The following is a 24,408-nucleotide window of genomic DNA, read 5'->3' as shown; positions in this document are numbered from 1 at the left end:
ATATTTTTCCCTGAGTAGTATTTGATTTATCGCTATGCTTCTTCTTCGCCTGCCTCATTTAATACCAGGCAATTATTCTATAAATATTCTTGGCAATAAAGTAGATGAAATCAATTAAATGTCAGGTGGATTAAAGCAGGTGGATTATTGAAGCAGCACTGTAATTGAATTTGCTCTTTCTTTATGGTTAGAAATATAATTTATCATTCTAACAGTCACTCTAATATCCTGTCCAGGCTTTTACACTGTAGTTTGAGATGCAGTAACATTTATTAGTACTTGCAGTAGATACAGTTGGTAGCATATATATAGTGATTTTGTGCAGGCATACATCCAAACCTGGGGAAAGCACATCACTACATATTTATACTGGGCAGAAAAGGAATTCTCTTTATAAAGACTTGCGTGCTTTCATTGACCTCCAGATTTCAGCCCGATTTGCCAAGAAACTTGCAGATATCACATAACTGTAAGAATGCTCAGAATAACCTTACTTTTCATTATTTTTCCTTTGTCATTTACAGTTTTGTCAGTGCAAAGGAAGATTTGCTTTAGAGGGATAGTTTACCTTTCAAACACTTTTTTTCAGACAAAATACCAGAAATTACTTTTTTTTAATTGCTTTTCATATTTTTTTTTACCATTTTTCCAAAATTGAACTGTAATGCTTTGAAGCTAGCAGCTCTGTTTTCTGTGAGTAGACTTTGAACTATAACATTTTTCTACATTAGTTGACATTTCTCAGCATATCTCAGCATGGGGTGTAGAATGTTAGCAACTATTGTATCAGTTAGAACAGCTGCTTTTAATATAACAAAGGGATTAGTAGGATTATTCATTGTAATAATTAATCATTATTAATAATTATGATTATTAGAGCCAACATAAAGACATAAACTTATCAAATTAGAACAGTTTACAGAAGTGAACAAATATTTAGAGGGTAAACTATCTCTTTAATGCAAAAATGTGACTACCTCCCCATCCATATGTAACATAACGGATTTTTCCTTTTCTTATACTGTGCCCTACTAATATCATGCATTTACAGATTTAGATCAATTATTAAATTACTTTCAAATTAAAATACTATTTTTACTACATTGTACTTTAGAGCTACTGCAGATAAAGCATCAAAGCTAGAATCAACAGTAGAGACTTACCGCAGGAAGCTGGAGGACCTTGCTGATTTGCGCAGACAAGTGAAATCTCTGGAGGATACTAACTTAGTGTACATGCACAATACAGTGAGCTTGGAAGAAGATTTGAAGAAGGCAAATGCTGCTCGTGTGCAGTTAGAAAGTTACAAAAGGCAGGTGAGAATAACAATTATACAATATGTAATAGGTTTTGGACTTTTAGGGGAAAAAGTTAAAGTAAAACACTTTAATAGGGGTCTGATTTATTGTCTTATGGCTATTGTAAATTGTATACAGTCTGGGGGGAAAATGTAGACACTTATTTAGGGGTACAGTGTGATAAATCAGTGGTTAAAAGAGTTCTCTTGATGTTTTATGCGTTAATATCGAAATCAGAGTCCCCAAAATGTCACAGTAACTACTCTGTGGCAGACATTGTTTACATGGTTCCAAGTGTTTGTAGCAAGTGCTTTGCACCAGGCCCTGCAGCTTTGATATGGTTTTTATAAGGTTTGATTTACTAACATTTCAAAAAAAGCCATTCTCCTGTACCAATTAAGTAGACCCTGAGATCTTTTATTTTCAAAGGTTCAAGAGCTTCATAACAAACTTTCTTTGGAGTCCAAACGAGCGGATACATTGGCCTATGAAATGAAAAGACTTCAAGAAAAGGAGGATGCACTGTTAAAGGAAAAGGAGGTAAGACACCCTCTAGCATATATATTTTAATTGATAAAAATCTATGCATTTAAACCAACACACAAAAATGTACTATTTGGTTCTGTTTTTTTACAATAATGTATAAACCAGGAGTAAAACGCAGCTAATTTTCTAAACTTTTGATAATGTTTGCTCTACCCATATGATGAAGTAAGTGCAGCTGATTATCAATAAATTGGCTTAAAGGTGTAGTTCACTTTCCAGTTAACTTTAAGTATGTTATGGAATGCCCTGTATAACAAACTTTATAGCTGGGGAGCTGCTGAACAAACAGCTAAGTGATTATAATCCATAAAAAAAGGAAGACCAACTGCAGCTTGTCTCAGAATGTCACTCTCTACATTGTGCTACATTTTAATTTAAACAAAGACTACCCCTTTAATGACTGCAGCCCAAAGTTATTGTATTAATATTTTACATTTATTTTTTAGAGGCTTTTAGTTCAATGCACTACTCTAAAGGAGACTAATGAGGAGCTAAGGTGTTCGATGATACAGCAAGATCATCTCAATCTGTCTGGTAACTTTCTACAATTTCAATATTTCAAAAATATCCTTTCACTTTAGGTCAGTTTATTTCTCTTAAACATGAACCATTTGGAAATATAATTAAAGATTCCTGGATTCTATTGTAAATCAACTTTTGCTTTTTTTTTTTTTGCCTAAGGGCAGTGTAGAGTGTTATGTGACTTCGGGCTAGGAAGGTTTTATTTCTATAATTTTTAAAATACTGTTTGGTCAGAAGTTTTCCGGATAGAAAGAGATGCTACTAAATTATGTACTGTATTAAACATTTTTTATTGATTTAATATTATAAGCACACTCTAACCTTCATTCTTTTAGATGGAGTGAAAAATGTTGACAATCTTGCTGCAGAACTTCTGCCTGCTGAATACCGGTAACCAAAATCAGAGTTTTTGCTTTTTTTTAACAAATGCATCTTTAAAGGAGAAGGAAAGCCTAAGTCACTTGGGGGTGCCAAAATGATAGGCACCCCCAAGTGACTTTAATCGGTTACTTTTTACCCCCGGCTGGTGCCCCTGTTAAGAGAGAACAGCACCAGCCCAGGGTACCTGCGAGCACTTCCTTCTTCCGCGTTGGCACGCTGCACATGTGCATTAGAGTGAAAAGCTGAACTTTAACAAGAAAAGCTTTTCACTCTAATGCGCATGCACTGGCCCAGGGAATTTGCAGCAGAAGAAACACGGAAGAAGGAAACGCTCGATACAGGTACCCCGGGCTGGTGCGGTTTTCTCCTAACAGGGGCACCAGCCCGGGGTACAAGGTAAGCGATTTAAGTCACTTGGGGGTGCCTAACATTTTGGCACCCCCAAGTGACTTAGCTTTTTCTTCTCCTTTAAGACAAAGACACATGGAGCTACTTAGTAGCAGCTACTTGTCACTGCTACTAAACACTAGAAAATTCCTTTACCATAGACAATACTGAGCCTCTGCTAAAACACATGTAGAGACAATTATCAGTAAATGATCAGCATCGTCTATTTTTGTAGCCGTAACAAGATCGGATTGGATCAAATTGGGGCCATCAGAGACCTGCTGAGAGAGTACTGGTTTAATTTGCCATACTGTTATTTCCTGATGGGATTTTCTAACTTGCCTGATGTCAATGCTCTTTGTCATTGTGGGTACACTCCAGTTGTTTTTAGTATGTGGGCATATCAGTTTTAGAGAAGGAAATTCAAATGAATATCGTATCTATATCCTAAAACAAGCAACTTATTATGTCTGATCTTGTCACTTAGGCAGGTTCACATCCCATAATCTAAAGAGCAATTGTATCAAATGATGTTTTGCCTTTTTTTGCTTAAACAGTTTTATAATAATGACTGTTTTCTTCTCTGTATGACAGAGAAATGTTTATTAGGTTACATCATGAAAATAAGATGCTGCGCCTACAACAAGAGGGGTCAGAAAATCAAAAAATTACAGATTTGCAGACCCAACTGGAAGAAAAACAGCGCAAGATGAGTGAACTGGAAACGGAAAACAGGTAACATAAAGAAAATGTAGCATAATATATGCAATTCTAAATCCTATATCCTGCACAACAGGTTTCAGTTTTCTGTTCAGCCTTGTGGTCCTTAAGGCAGATGGATCTCTGATCCTGCTAATGTGCCTTTTGTAAAAATAAGAAAAATGGAATTGCAAAACAACAAAATAACTCTAACATGGCACAGTCATCAAAATTAAGCTTTGGGCCCCTGTTATGTAGTATTCATATTATTTATTATATGCCTAGATACTACATCATGGAAAAATATATCTTGAAAGATAATGGCTACTCTGTCAGCAGAGAAATGCACAATCCCTCTGTGCCTCCTTTAACCCATTTCCTGTCATTAATATTAGCAATGGCAGGCACAGGGTTGCAGGCCGCTGGCTAAATTACACAGGCCTAGAAAAACTATGGGCCAGATTTATTAACATTCACATTTTTTTTCATTTCCCCAAATCATACTTAGCGCTAAAAAATAGAAAACAGTTTTTTTATTTATCAAGTGTAAAAGCCATGAAAAATATGAGTACAAAACTAGGCCATTTAACAGCTGGCAAAGTCATGTGGGAGTCAATGGGAGCTGTCCTAGGCAAATTATAACAATCTTTATTTAATTGGTGGTTTAGAGGCTTTCATAATTTTTATTTGATTGCAGAAAAATCCTTACAAAAGCAAGGATTTTGAGGTTTTTGTATCCTTTCATATCCATAAAAATGACAAAAATTGAATTTTCATAAATCTTCCTCTGTGTTGTTCCTTTAACCAAAGCATTCTGTTAAAAATAATATTTAAACAGATTAAACACGGAGCGTGTAGAAGAGCTGCAGTTACAAGTTGGAGATCTACAGAAGACCTTGCAGAATGAAGGGACAGAGGCTGAAACAGTTGGTGTAAGTATCCGTTTTAATCAATAATTGTGGTTTTTAATGATCACTTTTGCATGTAAAATCCACAAGTATACAAGCAAAAAAAATCAGATTTTCCCTTTGAACTAAATTTGAGTTATGTGTTTACTCAAAATTAATAGAAAGTATTTTGTACAATATACAGGTATAATCATCTCCATTCACTCAAATGGCTTTATCTCCACTTCCTACTTATTTTAACTGCTCTGATGCTATACAAATAGTAATGTGAATGGTGGGTTGTGATAATGCCTTATATTACCTATTTCTACTTTTTATTCTACTCCAAATTTACTTTGTGGTTCAATCAAATTCTGTTTTGCTTAGTGTCTATAGAAGTTGTTCTCAGTGTGGTTTAGTTCCTTTAAAAAGAACCATGGCATTTTTGTATTCCCTTGTGCAGTTTTGTTCATAATAATAAATAACAGCATTACGTTCAGGTTATGTATGTTTGTATGTATGTATGTATGTATATTTTTAATTATACATACATATATAACCTGAATAGTTATAAAAGTAATGCTGTTATTTATTGTTAGGAACAGAAACCTTATACATAAAACTTGTGTATGTCTATTTAACCATTTAAGTACCAGGAATTTTAGAATCTGCAGGATGCCAGTGCCCTAGAGTTTTGCTGGTCTACATTATGGTATTAATACCTCTTACTTTCATTTTTAGTCAAGCACATTGAAAAAAACAATTGAAGCTCAAATGTAAGTAAGACAATTTACCCTATACACAAAACTAATTTTGTTCTAACGTAACAGACAAAGGCTGACCTATTAATACCCCACAGGGAAAAACTGAAGGAGGTACATGAAGCCATTGAGACCAAAAGGGAACTTCTTGAGGATCTGCAACCAGATGTGAATCAGAACAGTAAGTTGCCTATACACACTTCTGTTCACAAGACACAGATTCTTTCCAGTTTTAATGTGACCAAATGAGCAGATCTCCTCAATATGTCCACCTAAGGTAGGAGATATTGGGCTATTTTGACAAAACCGGATTTAAAGGAACAGTAACACCAAAAAATTAAAGTGTTTTAAAGTAATTAAAATATAATTTACTGTTACCCTGCACTGGTAAAACTGGTGTGTTTGCTCCAGGAACACTACTATAGTTTATATAAATAAGCTAATGTGTGGCCATGGGGGCAGCCATTGAAGCTGGAAAAAAGGAAAAAAGCCACAAGTTATATAGCAGATAACAGATTAGACACCATTGTATTCTACAGGGTTTATCTGTTATCTGCTATGTAACCTGTGCCTTTTCTCCTTTTGAATGGCTGCCCCCATGGCTACACTGCAGGGTTTTTATATAAACTCTAGTAGTGGTTCTGAAGCAAACACACAACTTTTACCAGTTCAGGGCAGCAGTATATTATAGTTTAATTTCTTTAATCCATTTTAATTTTTTGGTGTTACTGTTCCTTTAAAAGGTGGACTGTGGACCAAAACAATGAGCCGATGCGGCCTCCAATCCGAAAGGAAAATCAAACCTGCCTAATCAGTTTGACCAGTTTTAGGAAAATGTCAGTCAGGGAGGCCCGTTGGGGTGCCCATACATGGGCAGTTAAAGTGCTGAATTGTTCTGTATGACCTGAAATGGCAGCTCTGACCTGAAATGGAAACTCTAAACAAGGCTGAGAACTGTCAGAAAGCACTATTACGGGCTGGTTGACAATTAGTAATGTATAACTTGCCCACCTGTAGAAGTCAGATCATTAATGTTATAAACTGATTTGGTGTTGTTTGAGCACAGCTTTCTAATAAATGGCTGGCGTTCAGGTTACTTGGGCCCCCTTCGAGCCATGAGCCCCGGACACCCACCCAAACCCCATATTAATGGTGCAAGTATATATGCCTGTTGGTAGACCGATACAAATGTAATTAACTAAAACTAGTTTTTTTTAGGTTTATTTTCACATGTGAGAAAAAAACTAAAGTTTAACTCTCTTCTGATAGCACAAAGGATTGAAGAATTAGAAGCAGCACTGCAAAAGAAAGATGAAGACATGAAAGCAATGGAAGATCGCTATAAGGTTTATTTGGAGAAAGCAAAGAATGTAAGTGTGGTGTTCAGTATTTATGGTTACATACATATACATACATTTGGTATGGTTAGTGCAGAATGGTTGTGCAGGGCAGTTGCAGGGGCTTTTCAGCCATGAGGTTATTCTTAGATTGGAGAACTTTTTGGAGTAAGTTAAAACCTAACTTTTGCTAAAAAAATAAAACAAGGGAAAAATAAATTTATAAAGTTATAAAACCAAAACTCTAGATGTATGTGGGTCATAAAATAACACATTTGGCATTTAGTGATTTAAAGGCATGCATGCAACTAAAAAGAATGCCCTCAGACCATGTCTTGGGTAACTAGCCCAGATTTGTGACATGAGAGCCACCACACATTAATTGCTATGCCCCTTTTAAGCCGCACACTCCATTGTTGCTTTTAATCACATGACATTCTTGTACGTAGCACTTATTCTTTGCAGTGCATCTTGATGCCTTTTGCACTACACTATATTATGTGATTGATGACCGTTCCATTTTCTGTCCTTAGGTGATAAAAACTTTGGATCCAAAATTAAACCCAGCCTCAGCGGAAATAATGCTACTAAGAAAACAATTAACAGAAAAAGACAAAAAAATTGAATTATTAGAGGTAAGTACTGTTTGATTAAAGGGGAACAATCACATTTTCCTACTCTGCTAGCTCTGTGTTGGAGTCAGTTTTCATAATTAAATCCTCCTCCTCTGTTACTGGTTTAGTGCACATGTTCATCTGAAGGCTATCCAATCTGTGATTCAGAATACTCCTGGCTACCTTTTATAAAGATCTAAGTGTGAGGCTTGCACCAGGCTTTTCTGGTTGCTCTCTACATTTTGCTCAGATTCAAGGAGGGCTTACTGATATTCAATGTTTTTATATGGTTTTGTGCTAGTATTTTCACTTTTTTCCTCTTGTTTGTCATGGAAAAAAAACACAATTTGTTTGTGATTTATTATGTGATAAAACTGCAACACATCTGAATGCAAAAGTACACCATCTAAGACCTGTTGAGATCATCTAAAAATCAGTGGCAGATGTCTCTTTTATAACTGGAAGAACTTTCTTTACCTCGTGGTTTTAGAGGTTTTTGAGTTTTTTATGCTGGCTTTTGTACGACAATACAAAAAAACTGCAGTTTATGTGCAACAATACGAAAAAGTCACGGTTTTCTAGTTATTTCCATTCATGCATTTTCAATTCAGATCTTTTGATAAATGAGTTAAAGTTATGGTTAAAAAAAAACAACTATAAAACTATGATAATGTCAGTGTTAATAAATGCCCCCCCTGAGGGTGTTTTCTTTTAAAATGGATTTCACACAATGCATGTTGTCCTTCTGTTTAGAGTGAATGCCAACAAGCAAAACTGAGAGAGTACGAGGAAAAACTAATAGTTACCGCATGGTATAATAAGGTAATCTAAATGTTATTTTCTTTGTGATTGATGGTTGCCTCTAGCCCAGTCCACACAGTGTCAGATTATGGGATATCATCACATTATGAAATTGGATCAGACACACAGTCATTTTAAAAGCTGCCAGTGTTTGATATATATAGGTATGTGTGGGGTTGGTAATAGGTTGTTTCAGACCAAATTGGTTGACAGTGGTGTAACCCAAAGCCATCTTTCATACTGTATGTATTCAAAACATCAATGTGTGTTGGGTCCTCTTAGTGATTAGACCATTGGACTGATCTATGCATTGTTCCTTCCCACATACAGTATATCCTAATTGCATACAATCCAGTAGCATGGCTCTGCGCTAATCTTGTTTATTGACTGATTTACCTTAATGTATATTTAGTCGCTGACTAACTTAGAGGTTAAAGAGCTGAAAGCAGGAAGTATCTGCTCACTTTAACCTTTATAGATTACATTTTTGCCCAACTAACTATATTAGACTGCACAAAATAAAAAAATATTTCAAATGTAGTTAGAGAGGCAAAAATTTAACCTATAAAGGCTGGAGTGAGCAAATGTCTAACATATTGGCCAGAACACTACTTCCTGCTTTCAGCTCTATAACCTCTTAGTCATTGACTTTAGGGGGGGCACGTGGGACATAACTGTTTAGTTAGTTTGTGAGCATGCAGGTCAGATTCAAAAGCAAACTAACTAAACAGTTATGTCCCATATGACACCCCTCAAGTCACTGATTGGTTACTGTCTAACTAAGAGGTTAGAGAGCTGTAAAGGAGGAAGTAGTGTTTTGGCTATTATGTTAGACCACTCCAACATTCATAGATGACATTTTTGCCTAACTATATTACAAATATTTTTTATTTTGCGCAGTCTATCCATTTTACCCAGTTTCATTTTTACACTGAACTGTTCCTTTTTAAAAATTATGAAAAGGCTGCATATTTTTTAACTGATATATATTTCAAAGTTGCTTGAAATTATGATTACTTTTCAGAAAGCTAAAGTTGTGTTCAGATGGAGTCCCCCTTTAAATGTTTTTATTTATTTTTTTATCAGACTTAAGGAATGATGATTTTATCTGTAAAAACCTCCAGTCCAGAGCATTCCAGATACGTGATCACAGTCCAAGACATAGCCATTGAAATTCTTTGTTTCTATTTTTAGAGTTTAGCACACCAGAAACTGGCGATGGAGTCAAGGCTATCAGGAAGAGGAGGAATGGGATCTGAGGCGACTACATCTAGCAGGTCTTTCCTTGCCCAGCAACGCCATGTAACCAATGCCAGGAGAACTGTAGCTGTGACTGTACACCCTACTGCATCTAACTAAAGGAAGGAATACATATGTATACACCAAAGTGCACTTACTAGTATTTCTAGCTTCGCTTTCTTACCAGGCAATAAAGGTGATGCAGGACATCAGCTAGGTATTTTCACATTCTGGGAACTTACTTGTTTTTTTCTATTTTTGTCATGTGATGAAATACACTATTTTTAAGAATCTACTGACAAAGTAACAGGAGGGAGTGTGTTATTGAACAGTACTTTCAATTGCTAAAGTATATTAATATGTTGATGTGTGAAGAAATTAGCTGATGTGAGCTATTTTTTGATCTTACAAATATTTTGTATGTATTCTTTTTTTTGTTTATGAAGCTACAAAATAAGCTTTTTGTTCATCAAATTGTTATAAAGCCTGTATTTTGCTTAAAACCAATGTATTTACATTACATAGTGTTAGAAGACAAAGGGGATGATGCATTTGGACCCCCCAATGTCATTTATTCAGCCTATTGAAATACTGTGCATTAAAGGTATACAGTAACTTCTTCCAAATGCAATAACCCCTCATCCTTTATTACAAAAAAAAGATTTTCTTTCTAAAACATGCTTTCTAGCATGTGACTCGCTCAGTGTTCATGTTATTTCCCCTTCCACACCCCCCAGGCTAGGGGAGTGGTCCTTGCTACACCTTCACTAATAAAGAATGTTTCTGTTATAGGCATTTATCTATTTTTTTTAGATGTTTTAGATATTTATCTTTCTTTACAAAGTTCAGTGGAGGAAAATCTTTGTTGTACATTTGGTGCCGGATATAGGGTGTGGAATTCACTTTGAAACATGCAGTGTAAACCTGAGTCCTTATGTTTTTACATATGTATATGGGTTGGGGTGCAAAACCCCATTGTGCATGCACTCATTAAGCCTGTGTTTCTATATCTTAAAAAAGTTTAATACTAATACTCCAGTCAGCAACCAGGTTGTTTATAAAAAGTAAAGGGAAAAAGAAGCCATGGTGTTATTGATCTAAACTGAGATGGACATGTGTCCTGGTTCTTAATGGGGCAGCCTTACTGATAGCCCTCACATTCGTTAACTGCTGCGATTCCGAGTGGTGATCTGGGCACTGTTAGTAGTTTGCGGCCTCATTTACAAATACCACTGGTGCAAGGGTTCTATGAATGGGACCCCTTACTTGCTGTATCTGGCAGCTTTTAGATGTCATATTTTTTTGTCTTTTTTTTCAGTTAAATAATTCACTGTTTTTTCATGTAATTAGTATAATCCACACATTTTTAGTGCTAAAAACCACAATTTGTGAAAAAGAAAAAAATATGAACTTTAATAAATGGGCCCCAAGTGTTGGCATGGGCAAACTGCAAAAAAATGGTGGCATGCACGCATTTTTTTTTTTTATTTGCCTGCACTTAAATAAAAGTTTCTTCTCCCTGTGTGTGCATGGATTTCCTTATACACTTTGAAAACAGAACAGGAATATTAATTTGTGTCTGATGAAATTGACCCTTGTGTGTGTGTGTGATATTGAATAGAGACTTTAGACTGCAAGCTCCACCAGGGCACAGATACATGTGATTAATACATAATCTTGGTACTATCTAGATTTACTAATGATATATGGGTTTACACAGCAATCTGATATAAATGTTTGTGTGTATACAAGCCTTACATAAAAGAGGAACAGAAAGCACACTGGTGGCCCAGCCTGATGTTTCCTTGTAATGAGCTATGTCTTTCTAAATACCTTCACTCACTGTGGATACTGTTGATTTTATTGTTATGTGGAATGTACGTGTGTCAATATGTACACAAGAACATGAGTATACATTTTGCACATACCTGCTGCTTTAATTGTTCAGCAACCTAAACTGAAATACCCGTTTGCAAATATTATGATTTCTGTTCTGAAACCATAGTACAGTTTATTAAAGTGTTACTTTACCTTATGTGACTGATACACACAGTCTGACCAATGCTTTATATTAGTGCTACATGGGAAATAAAATCTTACTGCTCAGTCACTGCTTGCCATTTTGTGGTCTTTTACTTTAGGAGCATTTCCTGTTGGGGGGTGGGGGGGACATTAGTTTATAAGTAAACTGTACAGGGCAACCCTTTTAAAATAAAATAAAAAAAAATAACCAGGTGTTATAAAGGTGATACCTTTATTGACTCTAACCATAGCAAGCTTTCAGAACATTTTTCTTCCTTTTTCAAGCTGATTACTGATTTCAAGCTGATTGGTAATCTTGAAAAGCTTGCCATGGTTATCTTACATAGCCAATAAATCAGCTTGAAAAAGGAAGAAAAATGTTCTGAAAGCTTGCTATGGTTATCTTACCTAGCCAATAAAGGTACCACCTTTAGTATTTTACCAAAATTCTAGCATCAGTGTGGGGCACTGTGCTTGTTGGAATTGCACGGACTACCACTAAAGGTGGCCACACACGTGGTTGATTTTTGATCTCGCACAAAAGATTGTTCCCACCCTCTACAGACGTTCAGGGCTGAATCATCAGATATGGAGGTAGAAATAATAGCATTTCTACCTCCTCCTGCTGGTTCAGCCCAGATTTTGCTCAGGCGCTGATCAAAATCTTTTAACCCTCCCGATCAGCGAATCGACCAATATCCACAGCCTTCTGCGATAATGGTCGCCTTGCCGAGTCGTCATACACACACCGATTATCGTACTATATCATCAGTGCGTGTATGGCCAGCTTAATGCATACCATTCCTCTAAATTACACAACTGTGAGTGCATTTCATCACAAATTGAACACAGTTGCAGTAAAGCCCTTCTGGCTTCAATACCATTGTTTGGCATGGAAGTGGCATCTCTGCCTGATACTTTAGGAGCAAGTGTGCTACAGCCTGGTCAGTAACTGAAGGTAGCTCTTGCGTCCCTCCCGCGTCATTAAGTGCAGCAGTTCTTGATTCGGAATGGGAGGTAGGAAGGACTGAGTAACACCGAATGCAACTATAAGGAAGTGCAAGGGGAGCATTTTGACATAAGAACCTTTACAGGCACAAACAATCCGGAACAGCACCTCTTGTATTTCTGATTAAAATACTTTTATTGCAAATATTTTTAGGGGCATACAGCAAAGTTTCAGGCCATATTTTTATCAAGCCTTTACACACAACTAACTGCAGGAGAATTGTGGGGACCAGAGGTGCACTTGCAAACGTACGAGCCCTAAAAATCTTTACAACTGCATTGGTCCTCATATACAGTCTAGAAACCCTGCCATTTTACTGCTTTTGTGATGTTGGTTGGCCAAGAACCAAAGATTAGGTCAGCCCACTTTAGCCACTATATGGCTGGCCAGTTTCTAAAAATATGTGGCCAGTCCTCTCTAACATTATTACCGGCATTAAAGCATTTGAATTTGTACTGGAGAGCCCTGGCATGCCTGGCAGTGCAACAGGGAACCGAACCAAATCTGTTTCCTAATTTGCATATGAAAATGAGGCTATGGAAGGGTTAAATAGAAGCACACGCTTACAATTTTTTTTACTTTTACTAGGATTCTGAATTGGTTTGGCCAGACACTTGGATTGCACCAAATTTGAACCTGTCAAAAAGGCTGAGTCTTTGCTGAATCCTGGATTCCGTGCATCCCTAGTGCATGTGCAGTAAACACTCTGACATCCTCCCAAGCTCATGCGTGACGTCACTTTCGGGTACCAGGAAAAATGTTGTTGCCCTTCATTAAATAAGGAAGCATAAGAAAGAGTTTGATTTATTTCATGGCTTTAAACAAAAAGAACCAAGCAAGTCTGAGTAATTCAATTACATTCTCAGAAGGAAAAAATATACATGAAAATGAACTGGCTTTTATTATTTTATGAGAGTGGTTCCTCATTTATCTTTTTCTTTCTGCTCTTTTTCTTTCTTTTCCCGTTCAATCTTTGCTTCTTCCTCTTCATGGAGCTTTATCAGCTCTTCTACTTCTTTCTGTTTCAGAACCCTTATTTTGGTCTTTCCATTTTCCCGTGTTAATGTAGCAATCTCAACTTTAAAAGGAAGAAAGCAAAAAATGTGAGTATGATTTCCACTGAACACACTGAATAGACATGTTTTAGGCAATTTTAGTTACACTAGAACCAAAAACAGTATTCAGCAAATTGAAGTGAAAGATGCACCAAACACATACTTTTTTTTATTTAAGGGAATATCGAACCTAAATGACATTTTGAGCAGAAGTGACAAAACTGCTGAAATTTAGTTACCCTGTGCTTTAAAGATCACATGGCATAAGGCTTTTGAATTTGATATGCTTGAATATAAATCTTGCAAAAAGTTCTGGTATCCATCTGCATCCTGAACTGAGTAAAGGTCCCCATACACGGGCCGATTCTAGCTGCCGTTATCAGTCCCTTAGACCGATTCGGCAGCTAATCGGCCCATGTATGGGCACTACCGATGGGCCTGCCCGACCGATATCCGAAATCAGGCAGATCTCGATCGGGCAGGTTTAAAAATCTAGTCGGATCGGGGACCACATCAGCTCGTTGATGCGGTCCCCGGACTGTCTTTGCCTATACCCGTCATTATTATTCGATCAAATTAGCCTGGATTCTCCCGATATATCCTACCCGTAGGTGGGGGATATCGGGAGAAGATCCACTCGCTTGGCGACATCGCCAAGTGAGCTGATCTTATGGTGTATGGAGACCTTAAAGCCCTACACAAAATCAGCATTACAGATAATGTAAAGAAGAGTTATTCCATTTAGAATAAAAAATGAAAGTATTTCTACCAAAGTATATGTGTAAATGAATAAAATGACTAATCTGTGGAATTGAAGATGAGAAAAGTATGAATTTTGTACAGGATTGTCCCCTTTGGGTCACAGGAACAATAAGGATTAATGCTTTCACTTGAAGAAAAACCCAGACCATATACAACAGTACTGGTAGAAAAGACCTTGGAATCCGATCTGTCTGTATGGGAGAAAAGAAGCTTTTTCATGTGCTCCACTGAGTGTACAGGAAATAGATGGTTTGAGCAGGTGCCTTGCTCATGGTATAACATTAATTGCTGTTGGAGGATAATAAAGATTGTGATCTAGAAGATATGCAAAGCATAGTGATGCACCATCAGCAAAACATTCTCAAATATACTTTCCCTGCGGCACAGCAAAGGCATCATTCATTACCTTATGGATCTCATTGTAACATTTCCTTAACTCCTCAATAAGGAAATTATTCCCACTATTTCAATAACAGTTCAAAGAACATAATTTCAACACTGGCAAAGAGTAAGCAGGGAAAAGTCACATTCTTCCTGATTTTACAAGCAAGGACAAAACAAACCAGCAGTTCACAGAGAACATCTGCATAATAAGCAGCTCCTTATCTGAAGGCCTAACAAAGGCTGCAGCTGGGAAGGATTTGTTTATATTGAGGGCTACTCAGTGGAATTATTTAAAAGGGCTTGTTCACCTTAAAATTAACTTTAAGTATGACGTAGAGCAGACATTTCTTAATTAAAATAAGAGACAACAAACATGTTAAGCACAAGCTCTATTCTCTGCACTAAAAGGGGAGTATACAGCGCATTTAAAAATGATTTTCCTTCCGCCAAACCTCTGGGTGGCCACTAAAATGGAAGTCATCTCACCCAATTCACACTCTGTTGCTGGTGGGCGCATTAACACACAGCAGGGCTGTATAACATAAGGGTAATTTTTAATCCAACTGACCTAGAGCAGTGCTACTAATATTTTTAGAACTTCTTCACAACCACATTATTTAGGATTTAGCAGGAAGTAAATGTACTTTCTTGAAATGACAGCTGAATGTTGAGTATTGGAACCTAATTTGCTGGACTTACATATAAATATAAAATATATAGTACTAGAGGTAAAACATTCTGATTACTCACAGTCTTATTCACAGTTCTCCTTGACAAAATGCGGGTATAGAATCTGGGTAACTGCACTTCGATACTGGTGTGGAAGTCTATTTATTCCATTACTGGCAGGAGAATCTGGTGTGTGCATTTAAATGAGCAGTACCTCACTGTGCTACAGACTGGCATGAAAGGTATCCATATTTTGCATCAGCACAGAGCTGTAACTATGCTACATTATAAATATCAAAATTATAAATCAAATAACTACAATTGAGCATATAAGATTCACCTAAAATGGCAGTAATAATATTCAATACAAATAGGAGAAAGGAAAATACCTTTTTCTGCAGACAACTTGCTAACATCCATGGTCTTGTTGAGGACTTTAACAGCTAAAGCAAGAGCGGATTTCAAAGTCATGTCTCCTTCCTTGTAGTCTTGTTTTAACATGGAGACAGCTGCCTACAGGGAAGCATTTTAAGAATGTTTAATAAAATGGTAGATTTTGAGACAAAAAATAAAAAACACATGGTCACTTCCTCACAAACATCCGCAGCATGGAAAATTGTAAATCTAGTCAAATCTTAAAGATATGGTAACGTTTTTTTTTTAAATAGCACTTCAATAATATTGTGCCTGTTATTTCATAAAAATGCACAGCAGTCCATTACCTATGGAAATAATATGTACATACCGCACTGTTATTTCCAATACATGTAGCTTTCCAGCCTCCATAATTTCCACTTGGGTCACTCTGGTAAAGCTGAAAGCCATAGTGCTTGTCCCAACCAATGTAAAGAAGTGATACACCAAATGGGCGTTTTCCTGTTAAAAAAAGAATTACTGAATTAAGCATAGCTGTTGGCACACAGATTTATCCACCTCTGGTCAAACTGCTTCAATGAATTACTAAGTAAACAGAAGATGGCAAGCCTTGCACTTACAAAGGAAAGCCTCACAATTTTGGCTGCTCTTAGATATAAATATTTTGTCTTGTTTTACCAGAGAGAAACATCCTGAAACCCCTTTTCAAAACAGTGATGTTTAATTATACCTTGGCATCTCTATCATCATCGTTAGGTCTATATGGCACCTTAAATGTGCTGTGCACCTCTCAGTTTTACAGATATTTGCATTGAAGGAGGTTTGCTAAAATGTTTCAATGTGACAGTCATTGGATTCCATAGATGCAGCTGTACTTTGTGCCACATGCTGTCAGTAAGCAGGATTCTCCTGCACTACCCATGAGGTTACCAATGCAGCACCATCAGAACTTATGGCAGTTACCACGCAAAAAATTTTGTATGCATTTAAATATAAATTGCTATTAGACTGTCCTGCTAAAAGTTTTATGTTTGCTTAAGCCGCACTTCGACGTTTATATACCATAAATAAACCATCTGTGCAGGCGTTTGGTGTGCAAACATAACCAATGATCTGATGTCAGAAGAAGGAACCACACGGCAGCAGTCAAAAAATATATATGAACATAGGCTGCCTAATGCTCCTGTATTATACAGACCTACTGCTATAATATGAGTCGCTCAAAAAAAAAAAAACTTTTTAAGTTTTCTTCCTTTCAAGATTTATCACACTGTTTAACAAAATGGCAAATCCTCCCAGCAAGGATATTATTGTTTAAACATGAATGAAACATTCAGATCTCAGTATATTGCTATGATTCTTGATGACAAATCCCATCCAGTCAGTAAGACAACTGTGCCACAACTATTTGATAAATTAGTGAACTAGAACAGCTTCTAAATAGTGGCACTTTCATAAACAGCTCACAGTCTTCACATTTATAATCAAGATGGAACAATGAGATGTGTTTAAGAATGCAACAGTATAGCAATTGTCTTGCTATTTATTCATCAAAAAAAAAGATTACAAGTGAACACACTGATTACCTCCAAATTGCGTATAAGCTTGTTTAATATCACACAGTGCTGTGACCAGCTGTTCACAGGGGATTGGCTCCTGATACTGTAGTAAATACCTAGAAAATAACAAACACATCATAAGTATTAATTGTGTGCCTCTGAAATTTAGATCATTTTAAAGTTATTGCATAAAAAGTGTACATTTGTACAGGTATGGGATCTCTTATCCAGAAAGTTCTGAATTATGGGAATGCCATCTCCCATAGCCTCTATTTTAATTAAAATGTTTTAAAAAAAAAATTTCTTTCTAATAATAAAACAGTAGTCTGCACTTGATCCTAAGTAAGATTTATTTAGTCCTTACTGGAGGCAAAACAATAATATTGGGTTTATTTAATGTTAAAATTATTTTTACTAGACTTAAGGAACAAAGATCCAAATTACAGGCACACCCTTGGGTCGGTCCCATACCTGTATTCCCCATAACTGGTATTAATTGCTTTATTAATGGAGGACAGGTATAATCACTGGGGGGGGTTGCCAAAATGTTAAGCACCCCCAAGTGATTGTAATCGCTTAACTTATACCCTGGGCTGGTGCGGTTTTCTCCTAACAGGAGCACCAGCCCGGGGTAACTGCAAGAGAATGATCCTCTTCCTTCTTCTGTCTTCACACCACTTGCACATGCGCAGTAGAGTGAAAAGCCAAACTTTAACAAAAAAAATCCAGCTTTTTCACTGCACTGCCCATGCGTCACCCCCCGGGATCTCGAAGAAAGAAGACATGGAAGAGGATCACTCATTAGCAGCTACCCTGGCCTGGGGTATAAGGTAAGCCATAACAATCACAGGGGGTACCTAACATGTTGGCACCCCTCCAGTTATTTTTTCCTTCTCCTTTAAACAGAAATTAAAGGTCATAGGAAACAAAGGCAATTTTATTTAGACTTCAGTACCCCACAAAGCAATTTGCACTGGGTAACCGTACATTAAGGATCCTGTGCCAAAGGCAAAAAACTGCAAGTGTACAATCTTCAATTAAAGGAGGAGCTCTACTCTGGAGGACCCGAAAATATAAGTGGGATCTCTTTAAGCAGTGAAGACCTTCTAGCTGTACAGGGAAATACAGTAACACATTGCCATATGGTTTAAAATAAAGTTGTTTCCTATGAGCAGTAGTTGTTATTTAATGTCCTGTTCCTGATCCCTTCTAAGTATGTTTGCAGACATGCGCAAGGGGGAGCCAATATACTGCTTGCCTCAACAAAGGCATACCAGACTTTCTAAAACTGAAAGTGCAGTAACAGTGGTCATAAACAGATCTGTATATACAGAGTAAGAATGATTTAAATTTTGCTGAATAAAACAGGCTTATAAAACAGGGAACAAAATACCTAAGTGGACTGCAGGTGAAATAAAACAATACAGAAGACATTGACCTGTTTCCTGAAAAGCTTTCAGTTAAAATGATGCCAAAAGTAAGCTGATGACATCATGACAGAATGGACTGGATTTATAAGTAATATTTTCTTACCTTTGAGCAATTAACCGCAGTTCATTTGTTAGAACATTGGCATCTGACGTTATTCCTGCCACACTGCATGCCATATCACTAAAAAATGAAATAAAAAGTATAATAAAAATTTTATTCAATTTGTTCAAATCTCGATATTATAAGAGCATTAATTTGAGTCAGGATAAGAGAGATTACCAAAACCAATCAGAAGAATATTTCTGAAGGCTCAATGCAGTCAAAATGTCCCAAGTGTATGTTGTGGCTCTCAAAATTCTACAGTAGTTTAAACAGTAATTTCAGATAAATTCACAACCATTCAGGGTGCAATTTACTAATAAGACTTCTGTGCCCAAAGATTTGCACCTACCCAAAAAACAAATGCCATGATTTCAATGTGCCAGAGGGCTGTCACACCAGGGCAGTAATTATATATATCTAGACAGTAGTATCTCTAGGATTTTAAATAGACTGACTGTTTATTCTAATGATGTGTTGCAAGTATGGATGATAACATCCTCCTAAAATACATAATATATGCACATACACATCTTACCTCTATTTAATATTGATGTGGATCTGTTTAATTTCATTTTCATGTTCAAACTAAAGGTACATTACAAAGACTAACAGAAAGTTATGATTGTATTCTATGGTTTGAACAGTAAAGCTTTGTTATTTGTGTATGTATATAATGTATGGATACAACACAAGTAACCAGATAACTATAGGTCCATAAGAAATAAAATTACATCACAATACAAATGAAAGGCATTCTACAGGCAAAGACTTGATCTTGTGCTGAAAATATTAATACCTACTTACTCATTTAGTTTATATATTTTCTCAGAGAAAAACACTTCATCCAGAAGTTTGTGTATATTGCGTCTTTCTGCAGCTAGCAAAACACCATCATTGGCCAAAATCCCCAAACATGTGCCGGCATGGCCAATAGCCTCCATGGCATATTCTACCTGGTACAAACGACCTGAGAGATGAAAACATTTAGCATTTTAAATATAACTTCAATGATTCACATTTCAAACTTTAATATGAATGCAGGGTCGGACTGGGCCACTGGGTCGGCTATCCAAAGCAAAAAATAGAATAGGGTAAAGGACAAACTAACATTTGTGGTATGTGTCATAGGAATATGTCACCTTAACTAAACCTAGTGATGACCAACAGTTTGCCTACTTAAAGGAACAGTAACACTAAAAAATAAAAATTTTTTAAAATAATTAAAATTTAATGTACTGTTGCCCTGCACTGGTAAAAATTGTGTGTTTGCTTCAGAAAGACTACTATTGTTAATAGAAATAGCTGTTGTGTAGCCATGGGGGCAGCCATTTAAATTGAAAAAAGGAGAAAAGGCACAGGTTACATAACAGATAACAGATAACTGTGAAGAATACAATGGGAATCTATGCTACTTATCTGTTATCTGCTTAGTAACCTGTGCCTTTTCTCCTTTTTTCAATTTAAATGGCTGCCCCCATGGCTACACAGCAGGGTATTTATATAAACTGCAGTAGTGTTTATGAAGCAAACACACAACTTTTACCAGTGCAGGGCATTAGTACATAATATATTAATTATTTTTATACACTTTCATTTTTTGGTGTTACTGTTCCTTTAATCTAACAATATATATTTAGGGCAAGCTATATTGCAAAAAAACAAACTACCAGCACAAAACATAGGTAAATCAATTGCCACACCACGGTCACATTCAGTTTAATCTTAACCCTATAGCTTTATCTCTTACCCTCTGGGGAGAAAATAGTAGTTCTGGAATCATATCTTCGAGACTAAAAAAAAAAAAAATATATAAAATATAACTCAGGACTTTTGCATGTTACACAGAGAGTACAAACCATGAATTAATCCCATTCAGATTAACTGCATTTATACAAGTATACACATTGTATAAAACAGGAAAAAAAAAAAAAAGACTTACCATGTTGTATGATATTCACTTGTTTGATACTCTGCAAGACATACAAAATGACACCAGATTACTAGGAAAATAATAATAATAATTATTATATAATAGTAAGGAAGTCATAAGTACATACAGCTTTGGCACCTGTTATCAAGAATGCCCAGGACTACTAAAAAAATCATTTAAATATTGAATAAACACAGCAGGACATTTTTGGCTCAAATACGGATTAATAATATCTTAGTTGGGATCAAGAACAATGCACAGATATATTTTTACTAAGAAAATCATTTTTAAAAGAATTATTTGATTAAAATGGAGTCTATGACAGATGTCCATTTTGTAATTTGGAGCTTTTCTGGATAGCGGATTATTGGATAAGGTATCCAAGTACATTACATATGGTACTCTTATGTATGTACAGAAATATAATCCCATGTAAACTTTACGTGTAAATATGCTGATGGCATTATTAAAGGTCAACAGACACAAAGGGGGCCGATTCAAGTCCGAATTAAGAGTACGATTTGCGAAAATTCGCATTAAATAAAAAAATTTCTGCATTAACTTTGCCAAAAGTCGTGTTGTGTTTGTACGAAAATATTGCGGTACTATCTGATAGTCACGAAATTTTCATATCCGAACGATAGTAAATGGCGCGAAAACCTTTCTGACTTCTGAACCTTCAGTGCATGATTTTGGAAGCCTCCCATAGGACTCAATGGCACTCTGCAGCTCCAACCTGGCCCAAGGAAAGTCACGATACGGAAACGTGAATAAATCCGAAACTTTCGTACTCGGTGCAACAATACGATTTTGTCAAACATATTATCGAAAAATACGAAAAAGTCGCGGAAAATACACACAGTTCTAAAAGTTAGAAAAAATACAAATTTTTCCTATTCATAACCAATCGTACATTGGTAAATGGGCCCCTAAGTGGCATATCATTAATGGAAATGTTTTGTAGAGCAAAAACTATAGTAAACTATACTACATTAGGATAAGAATTTAAATTACATGCAGATTTACTTATTTTTTACTTATTTTGCCTAACACTGGAATTTTTTTGAACTGCCCACTCATCTTGTTTGCAAGTACCTTCCTCATTCAAATGAGCAAGTTTGCTTTGGAGAGTCAGGATTTGGACAGGTTTTATAATGTAAATGTGTTGAGCATAACAAACCAATAGAACAGAATAGTCCAGCCTAGTGCGTTTTTAAGGAAAGAGGAGTGCAGCCCCAAAGTCAGAAGTAAGCAATCACTGGAGGGGGTGGGGGCATAAAAATTGGCACCCTGCAGTGATCAACCCCTTTAGGGCTCTGGCACACGAGGAGATTTGTCGCCTGCATTTTTTCCCCCTGGCGCTTTGGCGACAAGTCATCCACGACAATACCCACGAAGAGATTTCATGCGAGTTGAGCTCCAGGCGATCTGCTACCCATGGTACACTCAACAGTTACCCCTCCCTCATGTATACTTAGGTTGCTCAGAAAAGGGTCTGTGTGCGATTTGAAACAGCAGGCGATTTGAAGTAGCCTCGTATGTTTTGACGCTGGCGATTTCCATTGATTTAGCATTGGCGACTTGTCGCCAAATCGCTCTTTTAATAATCGCTGGCGACAAATCTCCTCGTGTGCCAGAGCCCTTATTTTCCTTTACAGATAAGCAGATGTCTGTGCTGAAGAGGATTCATATATGCATCTGAAATCTAATTAGAAATCTTGCAAGAACCATACTCATTTATTTATGTGTATTCATTTCCAGTATTTCAGTACCAATTTAGATAACAAATAGTAACAGGATCTGTACCTTTTATGCAGTGAACCTCAATCAGGGGCAACACGTTGCTCACCAACCCCTTGGATGTTGCTCTCAGTGCCCCCAGGTAGTTATTTTTGAATTCCTGACTTGGGGGCAAGTTTTGGTTGAATAAAAACAAGATTTCCTACCAAATAAAGCCCCCTGTAAGCCATTGGTGTGCATAGAGGCTGCCTAATAGCCAATCTTAGCCCTTATTTGGCTCCTCCATGAACTTTTATAATTCTTGTGTTGCTCTCCAAGTCTTTTTATATTTGACTGCGGCTCACGAGTAAGGGTAAAGATACACAGAGCTACTAGTAGCAGCTACTTGTCATGGCTACTAAAATAGACAATGCTGATCATTTACTGATAATTGTCTCTACATGTGTTTTAGGAGAGGCAATTCTCAGTATTGTCTATGGCTGGATATTTTCTGGAGTTTAATACCTGTGAAAAAAAGTAGCTGCTACTAGTAGCTCCATGTGTTTTTACCCTAAGATTGGTTGGGGACCCCTACTTTTACGGTTTCCCAGCAAACACACAATCACAGCTACCTCTAAATAATCTTTCATTCCCATACTTTTTGTTAACTAAAATGCACCTTTTCGGCAATATTCATGCAGCGTCCCCCAGTCCTATTTGGAAGTAAGGACTAATGAAGAAGAAACTGAAAGTAAACGCAGTAAAGGAACATAGGCAATGTGCCCTGTCATCGCTCATTTCATGTCTACATCAGCGACACAAAGTTCCGGAGGGTCCCAAAACAACTGGAGTGAAAGAGGCCTCTATAACGTGCACTCACCGATTATCTTGTCAGTTTTAAAGACAAAAAACGGAGGAATAGGGTTCACCGAGCCGGCAAAATAGCGCAGTCACAGCACGCAAAGCTCCCCAATCATGGCCGCCAGCGCATGCTCAGTGAGTTGTGTTCCTCTGTACGTCACACGGATACGCATTAGCCGCAAAGCGCAGGGCCACTTACTGCCATATTTGATGTGGGCATTGCGCGTGAAAGGTGATTTAAGTTCGCTACAAAAATAATGTTTAGGGAAATGTTATGTTCCTTTGTTTACGTACACATGATACAGGTGAGGAAGTACTCTGTAGATAAATGTGTTTGCTTTGTGGCCAAGGTACATGTACATTACAGCAAAGGTTTATGTGTTCGCCCGCAGTGCGTTCTGCTTGACAGGCCTTCTTTGCTTGAACTGCGACTCCTGCAGCTCTGTTTGGGCAAAATGCGACTTTAAGGTTCTGCGGGGAAAGTGCTGATTTGTTTTACATGGTTTAAATTGTAGACATTTGGAAGGCGTATAATGGCTTTAACATCATGACGCAATATCATCTCTTAGTGAGTTCAACGTGCGCTTTTGTTTTATTGTTTTTTAAATGCATAAAAATCGAGCACGATAATAATAATAGCTGTGCTACTGAATGCGGGTGGGTACAACCAGGCACAATAAAACATGCCTCCCAACTGTCTCGATTTATATAGAACCTCCCGCTGTCCCACAATACAGGTTACATTTCCCGAATTGACCTGATTGGTCCAGTTGTTCCCTACACTCAGATCTTTCAGGCGTCACTCTCTCTAATCGCACTGCTCCTTTCACTTGTAAATCGCTTGAGCTCTGCTCCTGTGATGCCTCTTCCCTCCACATTCAAGGGGAAACTGAGGCTGCAGGAAAGAGATCTGAAATGTGAAGGAAGATTCACATGGTTGAAGGTGGAGGGAGAAATTATAAACACTAGTAATGAGTAATTGGCTTCTGTGAAAATTTTGCAAAACTACAGAAAAATTTGCAAAACGGAGAAACCGCTGGTAACGCACTAATTTTGAT

General features: G+C 36.9%; 2 protein-coding genes across 5 annotated transcripts in view; one reads left to right on the top strand and one right to left on the bottom strand.

Annotated features, from left to right (window-relative positions):
* Positions 1–11,582, top strand: part of hook1 (hook microtubule-tethering protein 1) — a 37,865-nt gene extending 26,283 nt beyond the window's left edge. The window contains exons 11-22 of one of the 3 annotated variants that reach the window (XM_012960479.3): positions 1,115–1,316; positions 1,728–1,838; positions 2,291–2,378; positions 2,702–2,756; positions 3,729–3,869; positions 4,672–4,765; positions 5,462–5,496; positions 5,580–5,662; positions 6,751–6,851; positions 7,352–7,453; positions 8,186–8,254; positions 9,428–11,582. In XM_012960479.3, coding sequence (XP_012815933.1) covers positions 1,115–1,316; positions 1,728–1,838; positions 2,291–2,378; positions 2,702–2,756; positions 3,729–3,869; positions 4,672–4,765; positions 5,462–5,496; positions 5,580–5,662; positions 6,751–6,851; positions 7,352–7,453; positions 8,186–8,254; positions 9,428–9,592 — 1,246 coding nt within the window. In that variant the 3' untranslated portion in view covers positions 9,593–11,582. Of the gene's footprint in view, positions 1–1,114; positions 1,317–1,727; positions 2,757–3,728; positions 3,870–4,671; positions 4,766–5,461; positions 5,497–5,579; positions 5,663–6,750; positions 6,852–7,351; positions 7,454–8,185; positions 8,255–9,427 lie in introns of those variants that run through there. The other 2 variants (XM_031899747.1, NM_001102980.1) reach the window with 2 other exon arrangements.
* A 1,037-nt stretch (positions 11,583–12,619) lies between these two features.
* Positions 12,620–23,470, bottom strand: psma4 (proteasome subunit alpha 4). Of its 2 annotated transcripts, NM_001007997.1 has the most exon segments (10): positions 12,620–13,116; positions 13,154–13,581; positions 15,763–15,886; positions 16,119–16,249; positions 17,335–17,423; positions 18,841–18,918; positions 19,645–19,807; positions 20,588–20,630; positions 20,780–20,810; positions 23,370–23,470. In NM_001007997.1, coding segments are annotated over 8 exon segments (786 nt in total). In that variant the 5' UTR covers positions 20,783–20,810; positions 23,370–23,470; the 3' UTR covers positions 12,620–13,116; positions 13,154–13,426.
* Positions 23,471–24,408: the final 938 nt, after the last annotated feature.

This window comes from Xenopus tropicalis, chromosome 4, assembly GCF_000004195.4.
Source record: "Xenopus tropicalis strain Nigerian chromosome 4, UCB_Xtro_10.0, whole genome shotgun sequence".
NCBI classification, from domain to species: domain Eukaryota; kingdom Metazoa; phylum Chordata; class Amphibia; order Anura; family Pipidae; genus Xenopus; species Xenopus tropicalis.
Note: the sequence above shows the minus strand (reverse complement) of the source record. Positions and strands in the feature narration are given on the sequence as shown.